The sequence below is a fragment of the Drosophila bipectinata genome, chromosome XR (genome assembly GCF_030179905.1).
Source record: "Drosophila bipectinata strain 14024-0381.07 chromosome XR, DbipHiC1v2, whole genome shotgun sequence".
Lineage (NCBI taxonomy): Eukaryota > Metazoa > Arthropoda > Insecta > Diptera > Drosophilidae > Drosophila > Drosophila bipectinata.
In genome coordinates, this window is record NC_091735.1 from 19,202,455 (window position 1) to 19,226,778 (window position 24,324).

The 24,324-nt window shown below is 34.9% G+C and overlaps 1 protein-coding gene across 4 annotated transcripts in view; it reads left to right on the forward strand.

The window, feature by feature from the left end:
- Positions 1-24,324, forward strand: part of shakB (shaking B) — a 231,129-nt gene that overhangs the window by 179,072 nt on the left and 27,733 nt on the right. For 2 of the 4 annotated variants that reach the window (XM_043212884.2, XM_070276565.1), the window contains exons 4-6: positions 4,042-4,201; positions 18,130-18,263; positions 18,330-18,519. In XM_043212884.2, the coding sequence (XP_043068819.1) occupies positions 4,151-4,201; positions 18,130-18,263; positions 18,330-18,519 (375 nt within the window). In that variant the 5' untranslated portion in view covers positions 4,042-4,150. Of the gene's footprint in view, positions 1-4,041; positions 4,202-6,819; positions 7,192-18,129; positions 18,264-18,329; positions 18,520-24,324 lie in introns of those variants that run through there. The other 2 variants (XM_043212886.2, XM_070276566.1) reach the window with 2 other exon arrangements.

The window sequence follows — 24,324 nt, forward strand, 5'->3', positions numbered from 1 at the left end:
AAACAACAAAAAAAACGAAAAAAAAAAAAAGAAAGAAAGCTTTAAAGGAAATCCCAAGAAAAAGAAACCAAACAAACAGTCCAAGCTGACAAGCCCCTTTTTTTCGCGATTTGGAATTGTAATGAAATGCCGAACGCAGGTCTTCAAATTTCGAAAAAAGGAAAGAAAGGACATAAAAGCGAAACTTGCCTGCAGTAGAAGTTGTAATGTCCTTGCAGTTCTTTTTTTTAATATACGGAAGTCATAAGGTGTTCTAAGAACGAGTGAGAATGGTTCTTCCTATCATCAAAACCGCTTCATGCTTGGATTCAACTACCAGCCTTGACATAAAATTAATTTAATAATATTAATTATTTTTTATAAACCATTATTTCTAACCTAACCTAGTCTATAATTTGAAAAACAATAAAAAGAAAGACTGGTAGAAAGTCTCTGGTAGACTCTTCTTCTCCACTCTTTAAAAACTCAAGAATAATTTGTAGAATAGTTTAGACTACAAGGACATTGGTTTGTACCCTTTTCTACCCCTTGCTATAAAATAAAATATTTTTTTCGTAACCCCTTGAATAAAAGGTTACCCAGAAATATTCGATTCTTTGGATTATATGATACCGGAACTATTCCCATCCATTTTTTCACCATAAAGATTAAACATTTGATAAGTTTCTACTTAAAATGATCCATCAAAAAAGATACCAATGAACTCTACTTCATTCTAGTACCGGCTGTAACAATAAAAGCACTTTGGACTCTGTAGAATCTCTGGACTATATATGATACCCGGTAGTCCTTTCTTTCACTTCTTTCTTCTTTTTCAAATTAAGATCATTCTTGTCCTTCTTTCTTCTTACTTTGATATCTACTAGTACCAGTTAGGACAAAAAAGACTCCTACGAGTCAAGAAGCAGGGAAGTATAAGTATAAAGAAGTAGAGGAAGTAATTTCTGGAATATATGATACCAGGTACTTCTATCATTTGCTTTGTTTTCTAAGAAAAGTTTAAGCTTTAAAGCAGAATTTGGCATCAAAACTCTACAAAGAAAGCAGAGTACCTTATCTTCTATGAGTACCGGGTATTGGTATTGGTATAGGATATGATATGATTAACAATAAATGCATCGTAAATCTTAAGAATAATTTCATCAAAACTACCACTACAACAAAATTCCTTTGTCTTCTACAAGTACCTTTTATAAATACCTCCCAAATATTAAATAAAACTTGGGACTTTTCTCAACACTTCCGCAAACAAAGGGCTTTCAAATAAATAGTGGAATACTTACCAAAAGCTGTGAGCAGTAAATACAAGGAATTTTAAAGCTATTGATTATTTATTTTTTTATTTATTTATTTTTGCATCTAAAAAAAAGATAAAGAACTTCCCCCGCGAGGATGAAAAACAAAAAAGGGAATAACAAAAGAAAAAAAGCTGCCAATTCAGTTGCCGATGCTTTTTAAGTATTTTCAATTTTCCAGCCAAAGATGTAACTACGCCCCACGCCCCACGCCCCACACACACCCCCCAGCATGCCCTTTGGTGCCTGCCCACTGCAATTTGCTTTGTACTCGAATTTATTTGACCCCTGGGCGGCGGCGAGTAAGAAGAAAAAAAAAAATTAAATAAAATAAAATGCGGCCAGTGGACGGTAGACGGTAGACGGCAGGGGATGAAGGGGCGTGCCGCCAAAGTCAATATGCACACGAATTCGCGGCCAAAAGTCCAACAAAAAATTCAGTTGGCCAAAAGGAAAGCACAGTGGCAGTCAAAAGTAATCAGCCCCGCCTCTTAGCTGGCTTCGTTTTTTTTTTTTTTTGCGTTTTCCATTAATAATAAATTAGGAGCCCACCGGAAACGGAAATGCGCGATGCCAGCCATCCAGCCAGCCAGCCAGCCTGGAGCTAAGTTTATTAGTTTATTTTTTTTTTTTTTCTTTCCTTCCTCGGGCTTTCCAAAAAAATTAAATTCTACAGATTTTTTCCTTACATTTTAGTTGCCTCCCCTCTCTGGGGGGAGGGGTGTGTGTGCTGCTCGCTCACATGGGAATCCAATTAAATGCTCTGCTAATCCACCGAAAAGTGGGCAAAATCAGAGAAAATCTCAGCTCATTGCTGCTGTCGGCTGCTTAAGTCAATAGAGTAGTAATGAAGCCTCGGTCTTATCAGCCAACTGCCATCGCTGTCCCATCTCTGAGACTGAAAGAAATTCTACAGAGACGGCTATAGTGTCTGGTCTATGGAGCGGGGCCTTGGCCTATAATATTTCTCTCTGTGTATGTCGCAATCTCCGTTTCTTTGGTTAGTCGCAGCTTAAAAGCTTGGCTAATAAAAACTGGAATTATGCGTGAGTGTGTGCCAGGACATGAAGCCACAACTAGACGTCCTGGGCGGAATGGAAATGGAAATTAAAGGACTGGGAACTAGACTGAGGAAAAGTCTGAATGAAATAGAGATGAAAATTCAGAAATGGAAATGAAGGGAAAGGGAGGAGGGAAATACTGTTGCCTCCCTGTTGCTTGCGGCAATTAAACGATAAGCGTAATCTGCCTTGTCAATTCACACAAAATGCGTAAAGTCGTCAGCCACAGAGGAGGATTTCAATTAGCCAGGCCCGCAAAAATATTCCCCAACTACAGCAAAGACAAACTCTCCTCCAACTATCATCATGCCTCCCACCACTGACCGACCTCCTGTCTCTCCTGCGGCCTTTTTCGCATATTTCATGATATATACACCCATACCCACACCCCATACCCTTAACCATAGTGCGGTACACTCGGAAAAGTCAGAAAAGTCAGGCAAGTGGCAAGTAGCAAGTGGAACGCCATGTGGGTGGCGGTTAGGTAGGTGGGTGGGTGGCGCCACTAAGTGCGGCCAATTAGCACAAAGGCAGCGGAAAGTGTTTCCGTTTAGCAGATGAGAAAAGCGAGCACCTCTCAAGTGACAATTTGCTTAGCGCTTCAATTTATATGCGAGAGCCCCCAACAGAGGAACGAGAACGAGCACACCAACGGTGAACTGAGGGCCAAGTGCCGCCGAGGTGGAAAAGTGAAAAATGGTGACCTCGACCGAGAATAAACCTAAAACCACATACCCAACGGGAGGGTGACCTCTCTATCTGCTAGAAAGAGGTATGGGATTTGCTAGTTTTTGAAAGATAAAGTCATTGTAGAGTCTTAAAAAGGTTTAATAGAACAAACTTGCTTCATTGAGAACTAAATATTAGCATGGAGACCCCGATCGATAAAACTATAATCGAAAAAGAGGCTTATCTTTATTTTTATTGCGGTAGTACCTAACCAGAAACGTGTGCGGATTAATATAGCTTAAAAACTTATTAGTTCCTTATGGAAGCATTCAAACAATACAGATGGTGACCCCGTTCAAAAGAATAGGTTTCCCAAAGAAAGGTTTCCTATATACTATTATATTATATTCTTTTTATCTCTTATATTGGAGAACTTTTGCTAGAAATCTTTAATAATTAAGCACTTAATAAAATTGTTAAAATGAATCCTATATTGTTCCTTATAGAAGAATACAAAAAAAGAATGTGGTGACCCCGATCAAAATACTCTTTCCAAAAAGGAGACTAGTCTTTATCTTTTTTTCTCGTACTCTACGAAAAAGCTGAAAATAATAATATTTTTTAAATTAGAACTAAATACTTCCTTATGTAACAATTCAAACAATACAGATGGTGACCCCGAACGGAAATAAGCAGTATTTACAAGGAGAAGCTTACCGATTTCTCTTTTGAGAAAGATTTTGGTACAAATCTTTATAAATCTCTTCTTATTAAAGAATTGATTCAATGGAGATGGTGACCCCAAATCGTCTTCCCTAAGAAATGGTGACCCTGATAACTAATATTCCTCCAATTTTCTGATTACAAGCTATAAAACTGTTACTACTTTTTTAATAACCAAATCTCTAAATAACCTCTTAACTAATACCTTGAATCTAAGCTTATTACTTATTTTAGACCTACCACCTCTAAATCCCATACTAATACCTTCACAACCAACTATCTAATATTTTAAGGGTACTATCACGCAAACTAAAGCCACATCTTGTTGCGGACACCGTTAAGCAGTATATAAGTCGGGCCCAACGCACAACCAAAAAGGGTTCTCAAGAGCAACAAAATAACATGGAGTTTTTACGCGGCGTCTATGCGTTTATGCAAGTGAGTAGATCATCGGTGAGTGTCAACTGTTTCCATTTTAACAACTGTACTAATCCATATGAACTTGCTCTATTTTTATACCGCCTTTGGTTGATTGATTGATTATACCATACCATACTCTACTCTACAACTAAAACTCAACTCGAAACCAACCAAAAAAAAATATTTAAATTAAAAATCTATTTTTCCATCATCCAAAAAAAAAATATAAAAAAAATATATCGATTTGAGTCAAAATCAAAAACCGCAAAGCGAAAAGCAAAAAGCAGAAAAAAAAAAAGAAAATATGTTACCACTACTTTCTACTACCTACTTATTATTACTACTACTCTACTACTACTACTACCAGTTTTATTAAAAATAAAATAACCAAAAAAAAAACAATATACAAGAGAAATCAAACCAAAAAAACCAAAATAAAAGTAAACCGAGAGCAATATGTTAACGTCAAATGTAAATTACACTTTATACTACTATTGACCCCACCATTATCTCTACTCCTTCCATCAATATCCCATCAACTTATCGATAAATACCAAAAAAAAAAAATACTAACCCATCGAGAATCGACAACTTCGGGACTTGACAGATGCCTGTGTGGGTGAACTCTCCAACAGTCATCCCCCAAAATAATCATAATCATCGATTGGAGATACCAAACAGCTGGAGATTAATCGAATTATTATCAAAAAAAAAAAGAAAAAAAGTGTGGGGGAAACCATTCCATCTTCAAGAAAAGAAACCCTTACCTTTTCGTCGTTTTCTTCTCTCAAAAGAAACCCCATACCATACCTTTTTTGTTTTCGTTTCCGTTTTTATTTTTCGAGTTTAGTGGCCATGACTTTTTTGAAACCATTGCCATTTTCCATATAACCCAACCAACCAACCACCCAGACCCATAGATGATAACAATAAAGCGAAATGCAAATGAAAGCCAAAACGAAAGCATGAATAACAATACTCGTAATAATGTACTTACCGTGAGAACATTTTTGTTGAAAAGATCACAGAACAAAAGACCAAAAAAAAACCAAAATGAACATTCACATAAATTGCAACAAGAAAAGGTCATCATAAAAAAAAAAAAAAAATGAAATTAATATGCAAAACATTCATCAAGTAGGATTTTGAAAATGAAAATGAGAAGCAAAAACAAACAAAAGACAGGCTCAAGAAAATGATGACCCCAAAACAAAGCGGCTGTCCCTTTCCCACACCCCCCACTACCCGTCTCTTTCCTACTTCTCTCTCTCTCTCTCTCTCAAGCTCTCTCTAACTGACAAAAAAAAAGAGCGCTGAAAATTCTCATCGAGACCCATTCTAAGCCCATTGTCCATTAATAACCATTGTCCATCCAACATTCCCATCTCTATATCTCTTTCTCGCGGACTATATATATCTCTCTCTCTCTTTCTGTCTATCACACTCACTCTCTTACACACTCACACAAAGAGGATGTATCTATCGATGTCTCTTTCTGTGTTGAATTATCGTTTGTAATTGGCTGTATTATCGATTGATTAGCTATGAATGTAACTGTAATCGATATAATCGTTATATCTTTATGTCTGTCTACCTCTCTCTCTCTATCTCTATCTATCTATCTCTTTCTTGCTGTTTGTGTGACTGTGTTGTTATATATTTTATATTTAATTTCTTTTAAAAAACAAAATTGTGGCATCAAAATTTTGAGCAATATTTTTATTTAAGCTACAGTACCAAAATATCCAACTCTTAAGGTGTGTGTTTAGATATATACATACATACATACATATATATACATAAAGTCTGCCATATACACTCTATACACTGTGACAAAAAAAAAAACTGATGAAAATATTCCCCCTATGAGTCCCTCCCATGAGTTCGGATCGGATGTTAACTAAAAACCCCCAACATGCTTCTATATTTTATATCAAAACCAAATATCGATATCGATATGTTATCGATACCAAAAGGTCGACTACAGTGGCAATGGATATGGAAACGAGGTCGGCTATGAGGCAACCCTGACAACCCTGCCCAGCACCAGCACCAGCAGCAACAGCAGTAGCAGAAGAAGCGATAACTCTGAAGCGATAACGCCGATAAATATTAATGGCAATGGCCATAATATCGGACGATCGATAACCGACTACAAGGAGACCGAGGCAGAGGCCGAGGCCACAACGGCAACAGCCGAGGAAGCTGAAGCTCCATGGCATCCGAGTTTCAGCATCGAGCATACTGGAACAACAGCGACATCGACATCCACAAAGTTATCGAAACAATCGAAAATATCGAAAGGCAAAAACGGCACAACGGCCACCAGAGACAGTTGAGAGTGCGGCAGAAATAATGGCAATCGGTGCCAGATGCGGTGAATTACGAGCAAGAAGAACTATTGATGAACTATGATCGAATAATCGAATAATGCTAACAAATGTGATAACTTGTATGTACATATAGCCACGTATATATCCACGTAAACAAAATATTTACAATCGAACTGTAAAACCGAAATCAAATTTGTATCGTGTATCGCGATAACCTCTTTAGCACCAGCAACCGAAAATCCAAAAAAAAAAAAAAACAAAAATTAATTATTAAAATTAATATATTAATAAAAAAAAAAAAAAAAGGAAAATCAAATGAAAACAGGGCAAACTCGTTAAAAGGTGGCCTTAGCTTGTGCGACTGAACGAAACAACCGAAAAGCAATTCATCGATAAATAAACCGATAATTGATAACTATTAAGCAATAATCGATCAACGAAATCAGCGATCAAATCAAAATAATCAAAAAAATAAAACTAAAAATAAATATCAAAACTTAAGAAAAAGAAAAATCTCAACAAAGACGACGCGCAGCGGCAGCGGCAGCGATTTATCGATAGCCGATAGACTGGCTCTGAACCACTGCTGGCGGTGTGTGTGTGTGTGTGTGCGTGTGTGTGCGGTGGTGCCCCACGCGGCCACGCATATCCATCCCCACTCCCCCGCCAAGAGCAAAGTGATAGAAAATGGTAATTACAAACTCAACCAATTCTACTAGTTCTCATTTAAAACTCATCCACCCCACTCTCTCTCTCTCTCTATCTCTTCACCCGATTATCCCGACTATCGATAACGAGATCAAATTTATCGAACTACTCTCTCCTCTAGGGAACTCTAATTTCTCCCCCTTTTTGCCTCTTTTTCTCTATTTTTCTTTATTTTTTGACTTGTTTTTTGCATAAATGTCTATTAATTAATGGAATATCTTCTTAAATCGTAGTTAATTAGCTTTAATTCTTAATTTTGATTTATCGTTTATCGATTATTTCGATCTTAGCCCCAAATTAGATGCACTAAGCAATGTTTTCTTGTTTCTTTAACTTGCTTTGGCTTTGTCAACTCCACCTGTCTTATTCCATCTGTTAAGTTGATTTATTTTTTTCGAAAGCGCGATTCCAGGAAGTTTTCTAAAAAGCAGATACCAGAATAGTGAAACTATAAATCAGGGGATGCAAATTCCAGAATTGAAAATCGATATTTTGTCAAAAAAAAAAAAAAACGCAGCCGCACCGCTCCACCAAAAAAAAAGAAAAGAAACCAATAACCGATAACCCTAAACCGACGATAACAGATTGCTCGCCTGCTACCACACAATATGCTGTCAACGTCTTCGAAAATCTAAAAAAAAAAAAAAAAAAACCAAACTAATATTAAATCTCAAATCTCAAACTGAAAACCAAATCAAATTTAATACAAAATGAAGTTTGTATCGATTTCTTCGTCTCTTTTTTGCCACCCATAACTCTCCTTGTGTATCTCTCTCTCTCGCTCTATTATCTCTCTGTCTCTCTCTCTCTCTATGTATATATATATATCTCTCTCTCTCTCTTTAGTAATTTAAAAACTAAAAACATTAAACACACACACTCAAGTACAAACCCACACACACACACGCAGCAGACTTTGTAAAAGTATAGTAATGTGTTGCGTTGCCTGGCGATAACCGATAAACGATAACTACTACTATGACAACGATAAGCTGGCAATCGAACTCGATCGATAAATATATATACTCAGCCAAGGTTAACTTTTCAGTTGATTTCAATTATGATTTTCCACATCTATCAATAACGATGACTATTTATGCGTATTTAACTAAGAAGTACTAACTCGAAATAAGTATGTAGGTCAACAAAATGCAATTGAAGCGATAACAGTAACCCCAAAAAACCTATCGAATGCTATCGATGGCATAAAGGATGTGAGGAACCGCAAAGCAAAGGAAAACCCAAACTAGCCCTTTTTTAAATAGCTCTATTGCCGCGTATATGGTGTTCTGTGTTAAAAAATAAAAAAAATTTATATATTTAAAAAAAATTAATATTTAACGCGCATAAGATTTGAAAAAAAAAAACACATAAAAGCAAACTTGAAATTGAGCAAACTTGAAACAATCTTCCTCATGTGGAACTATCGCCAAGAACCAAACAAACCCCTACGTATCTCTTTCTCTCTCTTTGTCGCTCTCTCTCTCTCTCTCCGTCTCTTTATCTCTCTCTTACTCTATTTATATGTCTTTCTCTATGAGTCCAGATAACCCCTAACCTGAAGCTTAGATAAGAAAACCCTTTTTTTTTCAAATTTCGATTAAGGAACGAAAAAAACGCTAAAAATGAATCCTTATAATTCCCAACCAGTTAATATTTTTGGCCTGCCCCACACCGCGCACATCACTCTTTCTGCCAAAAAATTAAAAAAAAAAAAAATATTTAATTTTAAATGATAATTTTTTTACAACACTAACCCCAGATTTTGCGTAAACCTGACCCCCCCTCCTCAAATCAAGTAGTTAATTAACCCTCTCGATACAATCCAATTACAATACCAAAGTACCAAAATACCAAAAAATACCAAAAACCGAAACCGATACCAATTCCTATCCAAAGAAATGAAAAAAAAAAACATATTGCACGTGTCTTAAGCCGTAAAACTGTACGCAACAACTCAATCAATTGCATTCTCTTGTGTTCTATAATATGCATACTCGTACTATACATACTCGTATATCTATAATGCTACTCTCTCTCGTACATGTACCAAAATCTGTATAATTTGTTGTATTGTTTGCCGGATATTCAATATCCAATATCCAATATCCAATATCCCAGTAGTAACTTGAGCGTAACGTACACGGAAATGTTTCAATCAGCAGATCTCTAAAATCAAAAGCAAGCAAGCAAACTTTAAAATCGGTGGCAACCATACAATATACCGTAATATAATCTCTATATCTCTATCTCTCTCTCTCTCTCTCTTGTGGTATTGTATCCGTATTCGTAATGTCAAGTGCAAACCAAAAAAAAAAACCTTAACTACCAACTAAGCCAGATATAATCCAGACTTACCAGCACACCTACATAGTATTAATCGATTTTATCGATATATCAATAAATGTATGCGTGCTGGTGGGTTTATCAATCTTAAGTATGTCGCATTGTGTATGTGTATGCTTGTCTGTATGTGTATGTGTAATCAGTTGTACGTATATCGGTGTAGACATACATATGTGATTATCATTTCGATTATTTATCGATTTTTTGACACAAAGCAATTGAAAGCAAGCAAAAATGTTGTATTTTCTTTGTGTTTTCCAGTAATCGTAATCGTTATTTGTAATTGTAAGCGTTGTTTATTTTTTCCAACATGTGCTTCTTCTTAATTTTTCGAATAATTTCGATAATTTTCTTAAGTTTAACGGTAAAACTTGATAAATCTAACGATGGAACTATCGAGCTGACAACTATCGTATTCCACACCATCTATATACAATATCTTATATCTATCTACTCGTACTCGTACTCAATCTAAATATATCTATAATATACCAATACTCAATATACATACATACATATATACATATATATATTATATGCATATCCGTACATACATATATCTCTATAAAAATCTATATATATATATATATATCTATATATCTATCTAAAGGACAAAAATACCAAAAAAAAAAAAAATAACAATAAATAATACTCATAATACCAAAAAGTAGTTGTCGTTGTTGATGTTGTTGAAAATGTGCAATTTTAATTGATTGAAAAACGCAAAAAAAAAAAATACTAAGTTTCAGAGAAGGCAAGTTTAAGCAAAGAATTTTTTTGTCGAATGCCAAAAAAAAAAAAACTAAAGCTGAATACCAATAATACCATAATCAAAGTATAAACAAAAATATCACAAACTACCAAATACCATATCTATATATCTGTAGAATAAAATACTTCCGGTTCGAAGGCCAAAAAAAAAAAAGTATGCAACAGTATTCTTTTTGGGCCGCCATTTTTTGCGAACTCTTTGTTTTTTTCGGAAAAACACGAGACCCCGTTACTTCTGAAGACAAAGAAGCAGAAGAAGAGTACCGATAACCCCCACCAACCAATCAACCCACCCACACAAGCTTCCCTCCTCAAAAAATACCAAAAATACCAAATACTTTTCTCTCTCTTGATCTCTTTCTCTCTCTGTCTGTCTCTCTCTCACTCAAATCTGCTAATTTCAATGTTTTTGTGTGTGTGCGTGTGTTGCGTGCGCTTGTGTGTGTTTACAATTCAATTGTATTAAATTTGGTTAACAGAAACAAAGCTATCGATATACGATAAACCGATAAACCAAACAACAACAAAAAAAAGAATATCAAACCAACAGCTAAACGGACAGGCAGCATATATGTTGGCAATCGAGCAATTTCTGTAAAAAAAAAAAAAGCGTCTAACGCTCTCTCTGTCTCTCCATATATACAATATATATATATATTATACTCTCTCTCTCTCTCCCACTATTTCTGTGTCTCTTTCACGCTCACCCACCGGGCCGTATATCGCCCGATCGCCCGCCCCCTCGTTTGTATCTCTCACTCACTCGCATCAGATCTTCAGAACTTATCGAAATTTGTTTTTTGTTTTCATTTTGAAATTTCGATAAAAGAGAAAATATGAAAAAAAAAAAAAAAAATATGAAAATCGAAATCAAAACCAAAGAAAAAAAAAAAACAAGAAACCCCGAAAACAAAAGCAAACAAAACATATATATACCGTATAATACTATCAATATACTGCATATACTAACCACCCCACCCCTCCAACTATACTATATAATACTCGCAAAATAAATACTACTATTAATATACTTTTTGTGCAACTTGAGCCACAGAGATGCCCCCCCAAAGAGTAGAAAACACTACTACACTACAGTATTTGATTTTGATGCCACCCCGATATACACCAGATACCCAATCTATATATATATATATATATCTTTAAAAAATACTATAATAAACACACCTCTAAACACTATATATTGTATCATATAACTAACTAGTCTCTAAGTAAGTCACAGTTCATGTGTCACAGAATTTCGATTATTTTGCTGCAGACTGCCGCCGCTTAACATTGTTGTTTGCATTTTGGTTCAAGAGCTTTGGCAACCCTGGCTTTGTATTTAAAACTTCCCCCTCTCAACTGAAGCATGCAACTCTATCTCTCTCTAATGTCTATCTCTTTCCAAGGCAACAAAAAAAAAAAGAGCACGTAGAACAATGTTTTCAATTAAAATTGAATTTAATTTGCTTTCTTTGTGGCACGCTGCTGATGTTGTTGTTTTATTTTTGTAAAAAGTAACTTTGTAAAAACCGTAAAATAGCCCTAAAGTCAAAATATCAAAAGCAACTCATCCTCACCCCCACGAAGCCTGGACCCCCGATTGTGTAAATAATAAGCCTCCGAAGCTCCGATCAATCGACGAATGAATTTTGAAAAAAAAAATCAAATGGTTTGAAACACCTACACAGATACACCTGAAACACTTCATACACTTCTATATTCTATATATATATATATTTGTACCCAACACCTATCCGTTTATAAATATACTCATATCTACATAAATATCTTACTATAATCCCTTGTATTTGTATATTGCATAAGTGAAAGCATCCAGTCTGCCTGCTGACTGACAAAAAAAAATACCAAAAAGTACCCAAAAAAAATACCAATAAAGATAAATAAAAACCTACTACCCCCACCCAACCCCTCAACACACTCTGAAACACCACCCTGCAAGCAAAAAAAAAAAAAATGAAAGCCTGTTGTTTGTTTTCACATTTCCTGTACAATTTTTAGTTTTGGATTTCGTGCCAAGTTCGTTTAAGTCGCCAATTTAAAGTCAACTCCAATGATGTGTGACTGTGGGGAGGATGCTAACTGTGCTAGGCTTTCTATATATATAGTATAGCCAAGGGAGGGGCCCACTGATGTGTATCTGTCCTTGTTGTTTGCTTGTTTATTGCCACCAGGCACTTGGCACTTGGAGACTGAGACTCTGAGACTGAATCTGAGACGGATACTGCTACTGATACTGATACTGAGACTGAGTCTGGAGACTCCAACGACTCTGACTTCAATTTATTATTGACTTGCTGCAAGAGTTCTTAGACGCATCCTAATGAAGCGTAAGTGGCAAGCACTGCGCCAGGACCCATAACAATAACAAATACAAATACAACGCCCCAACAAAGCCAAGTCAGTGCCAGTGCCGGCTCTTGTAGCAAGAAGCTTATTTTTATTGCCCCAAATATATTGCCAATGTTGTTCTAATAGCAGAAACGAGCCGGAGCCATAGAGCTAACCATTTGAAGGCAAAGTACACAGAAAGAATACTTAAACCATAAAAGTATGCTATGAAAATTGTATAGAGTTGGCGCCCTAACGTAGGGCTTTCAAAATACGACAAACTTTTTCTCTCAGTGCAATGGCAGTGGCACTAACAGTCGACAGTCAGTGGCAGTTACCAAAAGGGGGGCAGGACAGGGCATTGGGCATAAAATTCATTGTTATGGTTACTGGGCATAAGTCAGTCAGTCAGTCAGGCAAGCAGGCAAGCTGGCAATAGGGAAGAGGACCTCCTCACCATTTCGTTAATCAGCCCTGAGTAAGTCAGTCCAGCGCACATGATACTTATTACACATGCTACTTACACACTTCAAGCTGGCAAGTCGGGGTGGGTGGGAAAGCCAAAAGGATATTCAAGGAAGGGGGAGGCAAAGCACCAGAAGCACCACCAGCAGTAGCAGTAGTAGTCATTGTTCATCCACTTGGGCTGAATTTCATTATAACCCAAGGGTGCACTCGGCCAGATTGGGTTGGTCAAAGGATTGCGCGCTGGAGGGCAGGGGGATCAGCATAGGATATAGCACTAAGTACAGTACGTGATGGCGGTGTTGGGATCTTTTTGATTGAAAAATTAGTTGCCCAGCAAAACTAGACAGACACCAAAATCCGAATAAAATTAGTCGAGTTCCCACGCCAATGATTATTATTTCATTCAAGCACTTACCTCTATGGTCGGCACTGTACCCCCCCTAGGACTAGGTTGGGTGTATGTATATGGCTATAGGGCAGAGGTCGGCACGGCCCTATCTCGGGGGCATAGGAAATTTCTCTGCCCGAGCTCTGCCACACACACACAGTATAAATGTGTGAAACGTCATTCTAAAAGCCTACTTTCTGCTATTCGTTACTAACACTAATGCGGTAAAGTCATATCAATGTATTGGGGTGCCGACCTCTGCTATAGGGTATCCTTTAGGCTGCTTTCTGTTTTATGGGCGCGCGAGGAGTCCCGTTTCGAGTCCCGTTTTTCTTTGCTCGTTTCGATTTCATTTTCGTAGACACTTTCGCTTTATGGTTTTAGTTTCTTTTTTTTCACTCCTCTGTCTCTTTCTAGTCTTACATCACCCTCTCCTTCTCTTTCTGACTCTAAAGCCCATAAGAGATATCTCTTTCTTCCGCCTAGTGTACCCACCCCCCTGGAAAGTGAAAAAAATAAAGAACTCTACTGAATTGGAAAAGAACAAACCTCCCAATAGAACTCGAACCAAAAAACGCCAAATTTTGCGCCAATTGTGATGAAAAGTCCGCCTTTCTGCCACTCTCTCTCTCTCTCTCACCAAAATCCACAACAAAAACAAGCTAAAAGTAATGATCCTAATCGATGCAATGCCAGAGAACAAAAAATAAAAACAGCCTAAAGTGAAAGACTGAACACGCCAAAAGCACAGGACACGAAACAAACACCAAAAAGTCACCATATCACCAGCTCACCAAAGTCACTATATTTAGTCACGAATCAGCAAGTCACTACAAATCACCAGTCACGGGATTTAATTAGAAAATGCCCAGAAAAATACTAAAAAAAACAAAAAAATGCTTCAAAAATATGAAACCAAAGAATTTATCACACGCGCCAAGCACACAATGTCCTTTAATTAAAAAAAAGAAATCCTATCTTTCCAAATCCCTAAATCCCTAACCAGAAATCTCCAAATAAATAAAAGTATTTAAATTTAGTATTTTTTTTAGTATATTTTTACTATGAACTTGGAGATTTCTAGGTTATCCCTCCGAATGAACTCCGTTAGTTTCACACACTTTCACGCTCTGTCTCTATCTCACGTATCACGCCGCTCTGTCTCTCTCTCTCTCTCTCTATGTATCTCTATCTCGATCTTTCACGTTAACTCACCATCACTCTGTCTCTATTTGAAGCCCGAAACTCCTCCAATTCTTTCACTTTTGGAAGCTAATAACTCGATACCCCCCACCCCCCCAGAATCAAGTTCAAAAACGCCGTCTGCCAAAAACAAAATACCAAGAAAAAATACCAAATACCACCTCTATTTCAGTCTCCCTTTGTATCTGTATAAGTACACTTGAAGAAAACAAAAAAAAAAAAATTAAAAACAAAACCAATTAAATACCAAAAACTAAAAAAAAATCAAATTGACTTAAAAACGAGAACTTTATAAAAACTTACTCACTCAATCTTTCAATCACTCAATCACGGAATCACTCACTTACCAATCTTAAAAAAAATATAAAAATAAACTCACTCGATCTGTCTGTTTCTATCTCACGCAAAATCACGACTTTCACCTGCCCCACCCCCACAAGAAAAAAATACCAAAAAAAAAAATATATATGCAAAATGCAAAAAAAGAAAACCAGCTAAGCAAAAAGTAAACAAACAAAAAATACCAAAAAAATAAAAGCAACTACAAGTTAATAAATCACACTCTCTCTCTATATATATATATATTATCTTTATACATTTATGTATTTCTCTGTCAGCTTTAAGTCTATATAACAAGAAAGTAAATCAAAAAAAAAAAAAAACCAGCAAAGAAATAAACCGCAACCAACCAAAACTCTAACTCCAAACTCGAAAACTACAAACTACAAACTACAAGATACTCCAACTCCAAGGCCAGCCCCAAAAAAACACAAAGAAACAACAACAAACAGCAACAATAAACCAGTGACATCAATAACAGAAAAAACAAAAAAAACTTAAACCAAAACCGAAACTAAACCCAAAATACCAGAAAACCAAATACAAAAAAAAAACAAAACTATATATATATATACGAACCATTTATATATTTAAATCTGAATAAACTATAGCTCTCTCACTGTATGCTCTTATATCCCAGATGTACAATTGATATCCTTACGATTTTTTGTGTTTCAAAATTAGCTGAAACCAATGGCTAACTAAAGACACCAATCTTGTTATAAACTAAATCGAAATTGTAAAGCTAAAAAACCGAAAAACCAAAAATACCAAAAAAGGTAGAGCTAAAACATCCACCCAAAAGTATGCTATGGTTTAGATCAAAGTGGTTTAGATCACATAATTATCCCCTTTTATCTAGACCATTTAACATTAAGTTGGTTTATAATTAAAAGCCAAAAAATAATAAACAAAAAATACCAAAATCAGGACAAGTATTTAAGCATAGAACCCAGCTTTGCAGTGCTATCTGACTCTCTCTCTCTCTATATATATAAACTACCACACACTCTCTCTCTCACTCTCAGTATATAAAATATATATATATACCTATATATAATATATAATATGTATATGTATCTCTCGCTCTCTATGTCTGTTTGTCTCACTCTAAACTTGTGTATTGTGTTTGATTTAATTATTAGATTAAACCGTAAACCGATTTTCCATCATAACTTACATATATAAGCAGTTCTCGTACATTTTTCGCCACATTTCTCCAAAAAAAATTCAAATTCAATATCAATCTCAATCTCAAGATTTCAAACTCAACTTCACCCTAGATTTTGTCACCACGTACTCTAATCTAATCTAATTCAATCTAACATTCAATTACTTATATATTTAATTAATTAATTTTTGTATTGTACGCTCTCACACTCACTCGATCACTCTCTCTATCTCTGTTTCGCTCGCTCTCGCGTTCTCAACTTCACCACAAAACCAATACCACCACCACAACACCACCAAAGTCACCACTAAAGTTCACCAAAAATCCACCACCACCAAATCACAATTCACCAAACAAAGCGCAGCTTTATTGGCTGTGGCACCAAAGTTTAAGAACTCACCTCAGATCACTCAGATCACCACAGATCTCTCACCACTGCAGTCTCTCACCACTGAATTCAGTTATCTCAAATCTCACCTCTTAAAGTATGTCTCTCTCACCACAGCTCAGCTCACGAAACTCACCTCTGCTAAAAGCCGCCACCACCGAAAACAACCGAACAAATCCAATATCCAAAATTGAACCACTCTCTCACTTAACCAAAACCACTCTCTCAACCAATCGATCCGATACTATATCTGATACTAGCATACTATATTCAATCGAATCAAATATCGAATCAAATTCTGGACAAAGTCATTATCGAAATTTCACAGGTCTCTCTCTTAAATCTCTCCCTCTCTTAAATCTGTGTTTTCTTTTTTTTTTTTATTAAAAAGTCAGTCAATCAAGTCAGTCAATCAAGTCAGTCAATCAGTCAGTCAGTCAAGCAATAACATTTTGAAAAATATCGATTAAGTGGTCATCGTTAAAAATCATCAGAAAAATCTGCAGTTATATGATTGGTTTGAAAATTAATACAAATTTCACATCTATCGAATACCGATTATTTCGATAAATCTCAATCATTACTATCGATTTACAAAAATTTCAGTGGCCGCCATGCAAAAATTTAAAACGAAATTTGCATTCCCAGCAGTTCAATAACTTTTTGTTTCTCTCACACCTATCGATCTATCTCTCTCTCTCTCTCTCTACCTCTTCTATCTCTCTTTCTCATACACATAAAACATAGTTTTATTATTTATTTGAATTATTTATATTTTTATTTTTTAATAAGAAAAGGAATTAAGCTGAGGAAGTCTAAACAATTTGCTGTGACACCTTACTATACTTAACTGCCTAGAATAATTGAAAAATACCAAAAATATACCAAAAAAAAAGAATTCGAGAACTCTTCTAAAGAACTCACCAAAAATTGTATTTCCAATAATAAATAATAATAATCCAAAATTCATCTTGAAAACGGAGAGCTCTATTAATTTGTAAGCCAGTTAGATAATTGTAAGGAGACCCTTTTTGAAAGCGGAACAGAAATTGTTTGAAAAACGAGTTACTAGCCATTATATATCTATACATTATATGAATGTACATAACCAGATACTATATATATCTTATATATATAATCCCCAAAAAAAAAAAAAAACAAAGATATAAAGCACCCGAGAGACTAACTAACTAACTAGTCTCTCGATTCTCCATCCAGAACAGACATAATAGCTAACGTTTTGCGTTCAAGAACGAGATTTCTCTCATCATTCGATTTTAGTTTTGAATTTTTAATTAAAAAGATCTTTTTTATTTTAAAAAATATTGAAACCTTTGCCATGACCTTCAATAATAATGTTTTTTCTCTTCGTCCCAAAAAAAAAACTCGAAAAACAATCGATAACACTTGACTATCTCACCATACACACAACAAACTCTCTAAAATCGATTATCGATAAATCACAAACATGATCGATAACGATAACGACAACAGGTGTCTCATGTCAAAATCGATTCACCTGTTTTTCGCCTGCACACCAACGCAACGGTTATATTACTGATCACATTCTCGATTGCTGTGACGACGCGGCAGTACGTAGGAAATCCCATAGACTGTGTACACACAAGGTGAGCTATTATCGATATTTATCGATTAATAACAATAATTAATAATGTGAATATGTGAATTTACAGAGACATTCCCGAAGATGTTCTCAACACATATTGTTGGATACACTCAACGTATACAGTGGTCGATGCGTTTATGAAGAAGCAAGGTTCCGAGGTGCCTTTTCCCGGAGTTCATAATTCACAGGGCCGCGGCCCTCTAACAATAAAGCACACAAAATATTATCAATGGGTAGCGTTTACACTATTTTTTCAGGTAAGTTTTAGTCCCCTTTCTAACATCTAATATCTAGTCTTTGAATCCGAGTCCTAACGGCGAAAGTTGGAAAGCTGAAAAGCTTTCTCTTGTGGCATTGGAAGGAAATGAAAGCAACTAAAAGCTCGCAAAAGCTCTAGAAATTTTCACAGCCTTTTCACCAAACCAAAAAGCTCAAGCTTTGGGGAAAGTTTTCTTTGGGTTTGGTTCTTTTGGGGAAAGTTTTCCCAGAAAGCTTTAGGATTTAAATGACTTTAAGGAATGATATAAATAATAATTTGCGTTTCTGCGGGTTTATATTGTTTCAGTTATAGCTATTTTTTTAAAAATATGCTAAAATATGTTTAATAAACATGTTTGAACATGATTTTGACCTTTATTTTTGTCCAATAAGTGATTAGGCTTTTAAGTATCATAAATTTTATACGATAAGGGTAATCAAAGGGTTTCTTAAGGATGTAGTCTCATGTGCCGGCCTACTTTTTAGAGGTTATTTCAAAAAAATTTTTTTGTAATAAAAAATAATGCGATCGTTTCAATTTTCAAATATGTTTTTATAAGCATCATAAACTATTTGAAAATATTTTGTTTAATTTATTCTTGTGTAGTTTAATACACTTTATAGCATGCCAAAGTATGCATATAAAAAAAAAAGGTAGGTCCCTGGCGCAGGTGATTTCGACTGCTAGAGTCATCCGAAACAAAAAATTAGAATAGATTATTGTTTTGTAAGCTTATGGCTCTGTCCCGTACTAGAATGAAATATTTTCATCAATAAACAACAAAATGGCGAACTCACAAAACAAAAAATTAAAAAAAATTAAAAAAATTTATCTTAAATTAATGATAAAAAAAAAAAAAATCATTAAAAATAAATGATTCTAGTACGGGACAGAGGTGTTACTTTTTAGAACAACATATCAAAATTTCAGTTAGATCGGTACCATAGAATTTTGTGAATCACCTGCGCCGCACACAAAAATGTCGTTTCGAGAAAAACGCGTTTAAAGTTTAGACGCTACTGAGAAACTCATACTTTTCGGTATAGGCGCGCTCTCGATTATGGGCTGTATCTCTGTCATTATTTGATATTTGTATTTGAAACTTTAACAGTAAATTCTTAATAAACAATACTATCAAAATATAAAAAAAAAAAAAATTGATTTTTTCAACCTCACACATGAGACTACATCCTTAAAAAAATGTATAAAATATGTTTTTGAACATTTTTCAACTTGTTTTATACCGTTTTTTTTTGACAATTTTGGAACTTTGCTTGTAAGTATTATGTGTATATTTAATATATAAATATGAATAAAAAAGAGTAGCTTTAGGTTTAAGGATGCAAGGTTAAGTTTTTTTAAAAAGAAAACAACATGTTTTCAAACATTTGTAAAAGAAAATTTTTTTTTTTTTAAGAAATTTGTTGATTCGGCTTGGAAGTATTATATATTTTATAAAAATATGGCAATACAAAGGGCTTCTTTGAGCTTATAGATGTAAGTTGTAGGTTTTTAAAAAAACCTGATATATGCTTGATACAGGGTCAAGCTAGATTTAAGCCAATCTTTTTAAACCTTAAGGCTTCTGCTTTAAGTATATCTGGTATTATGCTTATATTCAATAAACAAAGGGTAATACGCAGATCTGCTTTAGTTTTATATTATTATAGTATTAGTTTTGTTAATAAAATAAATGAAATATGTTTTATAAACATTTATGAACATTTTCCTACATGTTAAAGACTTTTTTACAATTTAGTCGTTGAGCTTCAAAATATTAGTATAATATGCATTTTATATGTATTTATTTCATAAAAAAAAGGGTAGTGCGAAGGGTAGCTTTAGCTATGCAGATTAAAGTTGTAGTTTTATATGAAAAATAAAATGAAAAATCTTCTATAAACGTTTTTGAACATTATACAAATGATTTAAATATGTTTTAAGACTTTTTTTCAATAAAATTTTAGTAATTAATCTTTAAATAGATATAACATTTTTAAACCAACTTATAGATCTTATGTTTTAGACTCAGTTCTACCCGATTCTTCAAGTCTAGAATAAGTATTTTAAAGATTTAAACCTCCAAGTGCCAAATTTTAGAGTCAGAGTCTGGGATTGTCAAAAACTTGTCGTCTAGCCGCCCAATGGGGAATATATTTGGGCTGTTGTTGTCATCAACCATCGGCTAACAAGCAACAACAAACAAGCAACAACCACTAGCAGAACCACTAGACCCACCACCACCACCACCACCTTCATCATCAACAACAACAATGACCTTTCGCACTTTCCGAGGCGTTGTCTCTTTTGTTGGCCATCATAAAATCGAGATGGTGATGGCCTGATGAAAATACTGGCCATGATGCATTAATGCGGCACAGACGCTGCAGTTACCCCACCTCTTTCTCTTTCCCTTTCCCCAATAGCCCCAGCTCGTGCCACACATCTCTCTCTGTGTTGGTTGCATGCCGCCGCTGTGATGTTTGTTGCAGCAACCGGAAAACGAAGCTACAACTATTTTTAGAAAATGGCTTTCTCCGATTCTCCAGTTTTCGGTTCTTGGTTCTCCATGCGCTCTGTTATTATATTTTGTCTGCGCTATTTTTGTTAAAAAAAAATCGAAAAAATACAATATTTGAATGCAATCGCTTGACCCCGTTTAAACTCGAAAACGAATGGGCGTGGACTGCAGTTTCCCCCAACTCCCACCCTCTCTCTCTGGATTTTCCCGGATTTTCCCAAAAACATCGAACATCTCTTTTATCAATTTTATGCGCAGTCTTCTTGATATTTCCATTAATTTTATTTATTTACGCCGACGACCCGCTGAGCAGTCGGGTGCTGAAAAAATTATAATTTATGAGGTCTCTTTTTTTTTTGGGGGTTCTGTTTGTTGCCCCCCACCTGCCACCCCTGGGGGCTCGTTAAAAAACCCAACTTTCTTGATATCCAATCTTACAAATCATATTTCTTTTCGATCACAACCAGAACTGACGCAACCACTTGGGATGTCAAATCATAAAAATCCGCATCCCGATCATAAACCTAAAAATTATTATTATTATTTTTTTTTAAGCAACAAACCACCATCATCGGGCAGTCCATCAAAGTGTGTTTGTCGGGAAACGAGAAACTACATGAAAGTGTGGAATGGGAAATGGTCGGATATGACTATACGACTATATAGAACTATATGTCGGAGATCTCTATTCTTTATCTATCTGCCCATTCGCCCAATAACCACAAGTTTTATGGGTCTAGTATGAATTTGGATCTGCGCTGTCTTGTAAAGTCATTAAATGTGAAAATGTGTTAAGATATATAGGATATCATTAAAGATATTTCAAGATGGATAGATACTTTCTTAAATAAATTATAGTTACTCTTTAGATACTTTTTTTAAGATTTAAGATACTTGTTTTAAATAAATTATAGTTGCTCCTTACTTGAAGTACTTTCTTTAATGTTCTTTTAGCTACGCTTTAGTTGAGATACGTTCTTAAGATACTTTCTTTAAGATACTTTTTTTTAAAAACAAATTATAGTTACTCTTTACTTGATATGCTTTCTTTGAGATACTTTCTTTAAGATACTTGTTTTAAATAAATTATAGTTGCTCCTTACTTGAGATACTTTCTTTAATGTACTTTTAGCTACGCTTTGAGATACTTTCTTTAAGATACTTTCTTAAGATACTTTCTTTAAGATACTTTCTTAAGATACTTTCTTTAAGATACTTTTTTTAAAAACAAATTATAGTTACTCTTTACTTGAGATACTTTCTTTAATGTACTTTTAGCTACGCTTTAATTGAGATACTTTCTTTAAGATACTTTCTTAAGATACTTTCTTAAAGAGACTTTTTTTAAAAACAAATTATAGTACTTTACTTGAGATACTTTCTTCAAGATACTTTCTTTTATATACTTTCTTTAAGATACTTGTTTAAAAGAAATTATAGTTACTCTTAACTTGAGATACTTTCTTCAAGATACTTCCTTTAAGATACTTTTTTTAAATAAAATTTAGTTACTCTTTACTTGAGATTCTTTCTTCCAGATACTTTCTTTAAGATACTTTTTTTTAAAACAAATTATAGTTACACTTTACTTGAGATACTTTCTTAAAGATACTTTTTTTTAAATACTTTCTTTAAGATACTTTCTTCAAGATACTTTCATTAAGATACTTTTTTTTTTAATAAATAATTACTACTCTGTATTTAAGATACTATCTTTAAAATACTTTCTTCAAGATACTTCCTTAAAGATACTTTTTTTAAATAAAATTTAGTTACTCTTTACTTGAGATACTTTCTTTAAGACACTTTTTTTTTACGAAATTATAGCTACTCTTGAGACATTTTTAAGACCACTATCTAATTGTATCTATCTATCTAGTATCTTTACCTTCCTCTATGAACATAATTAACGTCGAAAGAGCCCTTTTGTCAGCAATTTTAATGCAACATTTGGCGGCAAGCCCAAAAACCAATGCCCTAGCATGCATTTCACATCCGGTATTGTTTTTTTTTTGTGCATTAATGAGGCAAGGCCTTGCCGGACATCGGACATTGTCTTTTTGTCACTTTGTCTTGGCCAAGAAGCACTGCCTAATGGCCGAATTATGCAGAGGGATCCGCCATTGTCTCAAGATGGATATATATATATATATATATATATACATATATATATATATTTAAAAAAGACATGCAGGCGTCTCACGTAGTTCCCCCAAACCAATTGAATTTTGATGGCCGGCTGAAAGAGTCGGCAGCTGTCTGAGATACATGGGAAGATGGAGATGTAGATACATATAAAGATATAAAGATATATGTATGTATATACTCGCGCTGGTACAACTTAATCAAATCGACCAGCGGCGGATATGTCAGACAGTTTTTATTTGCCACTCCAGGCTTTCCAGCCTCTTCAGCTCTCCAGCTGTGGCAGTGTCCTTCCATAAAACTCCAATTGATATGCCCCGCATGACGTCTAGAGGCGCAAGAATCAAAATACGCATAAATCCCCGGACTCACATGTCACATGTCCTGCCACAGGACAAAGACATGCTCCAGCCCCAGCCCCAGCCCCGACTCTCTGTGATTGCAGCAATAATGAGCGGAAATGCCACAACAATGCCTAGCGCGGAAGGCCAGAATTCTCACAAGAAATATTCTTAAAAAAAAATTAAAGTTTTCTTTTAAAAAAATATTAAAAATACTAAAAAATACTTTGGAACTGTAATCCCTGACTTTTCACACCCACAACCCTCTCATCTAAGTCTTCTTTTTTTTTTAAAAAGTTTCTCCATTTTTTTGGAGTGTTTTTCAAGCAGCATCCTTACAACTCCTAGTCCTTCTAGTCCTGCTAGCTTTCAGCTGTTGTCCTGTCGCTTCAAATCATCGGGTGTCGGGTCCTGGTCGGGTTCTCCTCCTTCCTAGTCGCCGTCTCGTGACTTGTTCGTTGTTCTTTCCGCTCGCGAACGGCCGTCAAATAAATACAAATATGCAAATAATAATTGTTTCATGGGCACAGTGCCTCGAAATAGGATCATACTTTGGCTTTTGTAAAGATTTCAAAACTATAAAGCTTGAAAACTGGGAAATACTTTAAAATTGGTAACAAATGCTAGTATTTTTTTAACAAATAAATAAAAACAAAATGTTTGAGCTAAAAATACTAATATTTGAATTATATTAATATCTTTATTGCTAACTCACACATATATTTTGCAAAATTATTTTTAAAAGCATTTGTTTTTAGTATATTTTTCTTTTTTTATCTAAAATTTTCTTTTAAAA